Below are 8,081 nucleotides of genomic sequence, written 5' to 3' on the forward strand. Positions count from 1 at the left end.
ACCTTCAAGAAAAAATCCTGCCTGGCAAGCAGGCTGCATTTTGGCCATCTTCTGCCAAAGAAAGCCTTAGCTGAGCAATACTCAACTCAGCCAGTTGTGCTGCAGACAAAGGTTGAAGAAGCCATCTCAGTCTAAAGCAGAACATAGCATTGTGCAGCTCCCCACAAGCCAGCCCCCTTTTATCTGAGGGGCAGGCAGGGAAGAAAATTAAATTTGGGATCCTACCCCCTTATTTCCTTGCTCAGGAGTGCATAGATTTGATCAGGCCTCTGAGCCAAGCCTAACTGTACACTTTAGTGTCTCCAATAAATAAGCCACACCGTAAAAATCTAGGCTCCTGCTTACAGCTTCTGCATGTGGTTCCTTCTAAAAGAGGGGAAGAATTCTACCATAGTTTGCTCTTTCCCTACTTAGTTACCTGCAACAGTCAAAAAGCTTTGGCACCTTCTTTAGAATTGCACACAACAATTCAAGGTGGAAGGCAAGAGTCTTTTTGGCAATTGTAATGCAAAAAAACCAAGGCCACCCTGAAAAAATTAGCCAATTGGAATAAAAGGATTCTTTAAGAACTAGTATAGAACGCATAGTAGCCCATGCCTTTTGAAGTGTCTTTGCTATAGTCCTCAGCATTAACATCCTCACATTTCATAGTTGGGGAATTTTCATTGCTGGAAGTGCTAGGGGAGAGCCGTCTTCTCTTACAAGCACCCGTGTAGACCCCAGAATCATTTGAATCTAGAGACTTAATGGAGGGTGGAGTCTCTATCCAGGATGAGCCTATTTCTTCTTTCACCTTCTCCTTAGAAAGCTGGTCTTCAGAGAAACCTGGAGGACTTGTTCTGGCCGTCCAAGGTAATCCTGTTGTCATTTTCCGCTGGTAAGAGCCCCTGCTCCCCCAGCCCGCCATGGATGGAAATGTTGGGTCAGGGTAGTACCCCAGAGCATGGGATGTCTGAAGCGGGAGGGATTTAATGCCGTAAGGGAGCAAGGTGCTAGGAGAATACTCCGTCTCATAGGAGTTCATGTCCAGTTTGTTGGCACTGGGCTGCTGTACAGGTGTAACAAACCACCGCTGAGGAGGGCTGGCCACCTCTTCATTCTGCTGCGGGGAGAGCAAGCCGTTTGTCTGAGGGACAGTTCTCTCACCATTGTAAAACCTGGCCGGGGGCAGGTTGTTGACAAACTGTTCTTGGAAGAACGGTTGCACGCTGTATCGGCCGCCAGGGACAATCTGGTGGGATCTAGGAGAATCCGTGGGAGATGGAGTTAATCTGTCATTTTCTGAAGCTGTGTACATGCTACAACATAAAAGAGAAATACTGAGTGTTGTTCTTTACAATTCCAGTGTGATAGTAAGACAAAAACACAAATGGGAAGAAACCAAGTTATTTCCTAATTAGAATTACACCTGGGTTTAACCAGATGGCTGTTCATTCTTATTGATTTCAGAGTTGTCTCTCCTCGACCTGTATAAAATTTCTAGTTTTACTACACTGTTCTCTGCCAGCCAACCCATGTAAATGCAGTGCAGCACCTTCCTCCCAGAAGCCATACTTGTATATATATCACTCCAGTTTTTCAAAGGCCATCTGATGCTAGGCAAGCCTTCTGCTGACAATTTGAAGAAGCTGCCTGCTCTGTGGAGGTACCTCATAGACTACTGCCAATCTCCAGGCCAGCTAGCTTCTGCCAGTAAAAGTTTTCTACCAAAATTCAGAAGCCTGCTGGAAGACAGGTCATCCAGACAATACAGTAACTGTTCAAACAGACATTTAAAGTCTCTAGACAGACATTTAACATCTTTGAAAGGAGCACATCAAGCTAGCAAAGCTGCCAGTAGAAGTACTACTACTTCTGAATAATTGAAGTAGTGTGTGGAAGAGTTTTTCTTCAGACGTGTTTCTAGAATCATGCCTCCTAGACAGACAGCTGCAAGAGAGGACAGAAGTGTACTTACGAGTCATAGTTGTCTCTGAAGCCTTTTGCAAAAGGATTATGGTCAATTTTGAGCTGGGTAATCTAAAAGTAAAAGCAGAATATAGTAAGATGAGATATTGAACCCACAAGACAATGTTATTCTTAATTGTCATTTTATACACCCATGCTTACATCAGTGTTTTGATATGCTGTAACTGCTATGAACTGTGTTTCGGGGAAAATAAATGTTTGAGTCTTTGAGGAATCATTCAGATCTTCAACACCATCTTCAGTCACTTCCACGATGTGAAGCCGGGGCTGGTACTTGTGTAGAGATTGCAGTACTATCATCTAAAAGGAACCATGGAAAAGATAAGATCATTCATTAAACAAACTGCATCTAACATTAAAAGATCTATTTTATAGCCTGATACTTTCTTCCTGTAAACTGTAATCTTTAAACTTGGGAATAGAGCAATTTTAACTGTTAACAGGAGATGATTTACAGCTTGTAGCCCTGTTTCACTAGGTTGCTAATATGCTACAATCTGTAAATGCAGGAAATCCAGAGCTATCAGCTACACGCCCACTTTTTGAGCAACTCCGGAGATAGATATATTGGCTAAAAACAAAGAAATTCACACATCTATTTCTGACAATGCTTCTCCTTATGAAGACAATTAGAAAAGAAAACAACATCTATGACCCAGTTCAAGACAGGAACAAGTCACAATAACAGCGATCTAGTGGCTCGATTAAATGCTGTAACGCCCCGAAACCCCAGGGCTCCCCTGGCTGAGTCACCAAGAGCCCCTCAAACCTGCCTCCCCCCACCATTTACCTGCGCGTTGTTGTTGTTGGCACCTTTATTGTTCGTGAGCTTCAGTTTCCCGAAAGAAATCTCCTGCCTCATCCAGTGAGCCCCGGTGTTGGGCGACTCGGGGTGAACGTACACCTTGTTGCCTGGGGAAGATAAGCCCGTCAAGCGGCCGCCGGGTACAGGGGCTTTGTTCCACCGCCGGCAGCTCGGAGCCGCGGGGCAGGGCGGGCGGCAGCGCCCGGGCAGCACTTGGGGTCCCCCGATGCCCCCTCTCCCGCGCAGCCTCATACACCGCGGCGTGCGGGGAGGGAAATAAAGATGCAAAACGCCTTTAAAAGCGTAGCTCTGCCCGCAGCGGGATGCCGGGGCTGGGGAAGACCCTGCAGAGGGGGGCGAAGCGGGAATCCTTTCTGGGAAGCCGACCCGCGGGGACAGGCGGCGGGGAGTCCCCGGAGAACCCGCACCTACCTTGCATGTTATTATCGGCTTTGCCGCAGGTCACCCACTTGCCCCCCTGGAAACGCCAGTGATTGGGGTCCGCCAACACCACCTCCACGAAGACGTTGTAGTGGGCCGTGGGGTTGAGGCCGGTGATGTTAAAGCTCAGGAAAGGAAACATCCTCCTGGGGAAGGGAGGAAAAGCACACGACATGCGAGGCGGGCCAGGAAACGGGGCGCGGGCTCCGGCGACAGCTGGAGCCGGCCGCGGGGTGCCCCGTCCGTCCCGGCACCGAGCCCCAGCCACCCCCGCCTCGTCTCCCGGCCGCCTGGCGTGGCGAAGCTTGGAGAGCCGCTTGTCGGGGGAAGCATCCCCGCGCCGGAGAGGACACGCACCCGCCGGCGCACCTCTTTCCCGGGGGAGCGGGCAGCGCTACCCGGCGCCCAGCGGCCCCGAACGCTCCCACCCCCCCCCCCCCCAATTTCGACCCACTCCCTGCCCGCTTACCGGCCCTGCTTGGTGATGATCATCTCCGTCTGGTGCCGGTGGAACTTGAGCCAGAGGGGCCGGTTGCAGAGGAAGACCTGCGCCCGCAGCCCCGGGCCGGCGGTCGGCACCCCCAGGGCCCCTAGCCCGCCGCAGGACCCCGACGCCGCCGGGTAAGGGCCGTAGAGCGATCCTCCGGCCGCCGCCTGCCCATACTGGTACCCGCCGCCGCCGCCGAACTGCGCCCGGCCGCCGGGCGGGCAGACGGCGCCCGCGAAGCCGCCCGGCGACAGCACGGAGCCGTAGGGGTAGCGCGGCCCGCCGGGCGGCTGGTAGACGGCGCCGTGCTGCGCCGCCGGCGGGTAGGGGAAGAGGGCGCAGGGCCCCCCCAGCTCGGTCCCCGGCGGCCCGGGGGACTGCAGGTAGTAGCGCTCGGGGCTGAGGCTGTCCATGGAGTAGCGGGCGGCGGCGGCCGGGGGCAGCTCCTCCTCCCCGCAGGGGGTGGCCTTGCGGCCGTCCGGCTTGGGGGCGGCGAAGGGCGGCTCGCCCGCCTCGGCCTCGCCCAGCACGGCGGGGGCCGCCCCGAACTTCTTGGGCGTCTTATCCAGATCGAGGCGCGGCGGCGAGCCCGGCCGGGGCGGCCCGCGGGTCGCGCCGCCAGCGCCCGCCCCAGCCCCGCCGCCGCGCCCGCCGGCCTCCAGCGGGTAGAAGGGGGCGCCCGGCAGGGCCCCCGCCGCCGCCAGCAGCGGCTCGCCCAGCTGCATCCTCGGTGCGGCGGAGTGCCCACGCGGTCCGGTGCCGACCCCGACCCGCGGCCGCGCAGCGCTGCGGCAGGGCTCCGCCGAGACAATTTATACCGGCGCGCCCGGCTCCTCGGGCCGCCGGGGAGGGGCTTGCGCCGGGCTGTCTCATCGCCGCCCTCCACCCCCGCCGGCCCATTGGCTGGGCCGCGTGACACTAATTTAATTAGACAGCTACTAATTGGAACAAGTCACCTGTGACTCCAGCGTGTGTGTCCCCCCCCTCCCCGGCCCCCCTTCCCGCAGCCGGCCACCGGCGGGGCTCCGGCCCGCCCCGTGCCTCTCGGAGTGAGGGGAGCGCCCGCATCACCCCGCGGTGGCCGCAGTGGAGGGCCCGACTTCGCCTCCCACAAAAAAAGACCTTTTGCCGAGGTGGCACCGTCCTCCCGGGGCACGGAGGGGAGGATCCGCGGCGGGGAGCGAGGGATGGGGACGAAAGGGAAAATGGGGGGGGGAGTCGGTCGCAGCACCGGCACCCAACAGGGAGGGAAGGCGGCGACCCGCCGGGCCGCTGAGACGGGGCGGGTGACACTAGCCCCCGCACCCCCGCGCTGGCCGTCTCGCCGTTCAAACAATTCGGCACAACAGCCGCCTTCCCCCCCCTCCGCTCCCCGGGCAGCACCGTTATCACGGGGGTGACACGTTTCACCTTCGCAGGGACGTCTCTGTGGGGAGCGGCGGGCTTGGTTTGCAATTTCGGTTTTCAGGAACTCGGCAGTCGGTTTCTCGCAACCCGCCTTCCCCTTCAGCATCTCCCACCGGGAAGGCAGGTTTATAATTCAGGTGGGTGCCAGATCTGTTTGGCGCTGTCTCTCAGCGCAAAAATCGGAGCCTTTTGCCCCAAAGGGTAAGGGAACGGCGCTTGGGAAGACGTAGATGCCGGTGTGATTTTGCGGAGCGGGCAGAGCCTGCGGGACCGATTTGCAGCTACAAATCCGCGGCCCCTCGCCCTCTGCTCGCCGCCAGCCAGCTCGCAGAGAACGGTGCAAAAACCTGCCTCCTCCCCACGGCTGAATTTTAAACCAGACCCGCCGAGCGGCGAGGATTTCGTTGCCTGACGGAAGGACCCGCCGGGCGCGGGGAAGCGGCCGGGCTGGAGCAGCCGAGCTCTGCCGCCCGCCCCGCCGCCGCGCCGAGCCCCCGCTCGCCCCCCGCTCCCGCCGGGCCGTGCCGTGCCGTGCCGCGTCGGGGCATCTGAAATAAATCGCCAACAATTGCCCGCGGCCGCCAAACCCCGGGGCAGGGGCGCAGGCGGAGCTCTGCGGGGATGCGGCTCTTGCGCAAGTTGGGCGTTCGCGCGGCCGCGGTGGCGGTGCGTGCCCGGCGGTGCCCGCCGAGGCAGTGGCCGGGCACCGGCGGCTCTGAGGTCAGCCGGGGCGCGATCCCTACCCCTGGTCGGAGCCGAGAGACGGGGGAACCGTCTCCTGCTGGGCCCACCTTCGGCTGCGGCCACGCAGGCGGGAGCCTAGGACGGGCTCCCCACAGCCGGCACTGAAATAGCACCACCACCCCAGCCCTAACCACCCGTTCTCCCCGGGTTAATGTTTGGCCCAATTTTTGCGTTGATCTCGTCCGACGGAGGAAGCCAACAAAAAAGCATGGGAGAAGCCCGACGCTCCGGCACGAAGCGGACCGTCCGCTGCGCGCTGCTGCCCTTTCCCCGGGCTGCTTCTCGGCAAGGTGTTTGCATTCACCGCGGGGTGAGGAGGGGAGCGGAGCCCGGCGGGGCAGCCCTGCTTCGAACGCAAAACAAAACGAGGAGCATCCTGCCGGGCGCCGCGGAGGCTGAGCTTCTGCATCCCTTCCCGCGGCCGGCGAGCCCCGGCGCGGCTCCCCGCGGGGCCGGCCCCCGTCCGGGGCTCCGCTCCGGCAGCCCGCTCCCCCGGGCCGTGCCTCTCCCGGGCTAGGGCAGAGACGGAAGGAGATTTTACAAAGCTACTACGTAGGATTTAAGGGAATTATTTTTACGATATTATAGACCGAAACGGTCCCATGCTTTAAAACATCCTGGCAGGACAGGTGCCGTTTAGTTCAAGGCTGCAGCGTTGTTCCCCCCGAAACTCGGCTAACCTCGCGTTTAACAGAGAAAGGTAGAAGAACTTTCGATGTTGCTTAGGTTTCCTGAGGATTGCACTGTCTCGGAGGCGGGGGCAGGAAAACCGTGGCCACCCTGGGAAAGGGAGAGCTTTTCAGTTTGGTTCGAAATAACGGCTGGGGTGAGTCTCTCCCTAACGAACGAAGGATTCATCCAGCTCTTTCCAGACTCGGGGTTATTTTCAGCTCAGCTCGGGAGAGCAGCAGCCTGGGCTCGATCCCTGCCTCGCACCCCGCAGCTCCCGCCGAGCCAGGGGCCCGGAGGCGGTGGCAGGGGGGGGCCGGGGCCGGGCTGCCCCCCCCGGGAGCCCCGTCGGGAAAGGCTTCGGCCGTGCGAGGGTTTGAGGGAACCGCCTGTAACTCGGGGGCTTGTTCATTCACTCCGTACGGTACGGGAAGAGCTATACTTACACACACACCCCCCCTTCGCACCCCGCAAATTAAAGTTGCCACCGGAGTCACCAGCCAAACTCTTGGGACTCCGTATTTGTCATTTCTTTAGCCTGCAAATCTGCCCTCCCCGGGGGTCGGGAAGGCAGTCGGGAGATCGTGTCCCCGGCCCTCTGCAAGCCGGCTCCATGCTTGCTCCCTGTCCCCCATCTCTCCGGGCTCTGGCCGGGGAACATCGCCGTAGGAAGCTGCGGCATGTTTCAGTCATGCGTGAGGCCGGAGATTTCTGAATGGGTCCCGCAACACTTTAGATGTTATCTTAGAGGTAAGACTGCAGAAACAGCAGACTCTGGTGAAACAGAAAGGAGCATGTTAGATTCTTAAATCTACTAAAATAACCTCCAAACCACAAAAAGAATGTTGAAAGAAAATGTAGGTCTTTGAAGGGTTACGGATTATCTTGCTTTGTTGGGTTTTATTCAGATACACTCCTAGGGTTTACTCAAGTAAGGATTGTCTCTGACTTTAAAAAAGCTGTTCCAGAAGAGTTCATTTTCTGCAGCCCAAGTTACAGTGGAGTCACACTCTACTGAAGTATTTCATCCTTTGCTTTCAGGCTGGGATTGAGCCCTTGCCTCTTTCGTCGGAGGTCAGTGTATCGGGAAACAGCCCCTGCTTCAAGAAATTGCTTGGACTTGTGGGACTGAAACTGTTCAACTGAAGTACCCTGCTCAGGAGGGCCTAAGAGAGGAAAAGAAGTTGGGATCCATAAAATCTATTCTATCAGTATGTTGCACACATATATATGTCTGTATATATATGGAAATCCACATATTGCCATACATAGCCATATGTGTTCTTTATCCTTATAAATATGGATATGGATACACACACCACTGGGTCTCTACAGACACATTAAAAATTCTGGTTTTTAGAATCACCTGCCATGCTATTCCGTCACTGTAGTCTTTTCCTGAATTCCTGCTGCCACCACGGCAGGATTGACAGGTATTTTCTGAGCGCTTCATTTGAATAGTTTCTGTGAGGTAATTTTTTTCCCTGTCCTGATTTGGGTTAAAAACTAGCTGTCAGCTTCTGAATGTCGCCTTCAATTTGCTAGCATCTGATTCCCAAG

General features: G+C 57.2%; 1 protein-coding gene across 1 annotated transcript; it reads right to left on the reverse strand.

The window, feature by feature from the left end:
• Positions 1-562: 562 nt before the first annotated feature.
• On the reverse strand, positions 563-4,426 carry EOMES (eomesodermin). Its single transcript, XM_059818998.1, has 6 exons — positions 3,684-4,426; positions 3,206-3,360; positions 2,759-2,880; positions 2,110-2,268; positions 1,958-2,019; positions 563-1,298 (listed from the first exon to the last, which is right to left on the reverse strand). Exons 1-6 carry the CDS (start codon positions 4,424-4,426, stop codon positions 563-565), a joined length of 1,977 nt encoding a protein of 658 aa, XP_059674981.1.
• Between the last annotated feature and the right edge of the window lie 3,655 nt (positions 4,427-8,081).

Source organism: Gavia stellata, chromosome 6 (genome assembly GCF_030936135.1).
Source record: "Gavia stellata isolate bGavSte3 chromosome 6, bGavSte3.hap2, whole genome shotgun sequence".
NCBI lineage: Eukaryota > Metazoa > Chordata > Aves > Gaviiformes > Gaviidae > Gavia > Gavia stellata.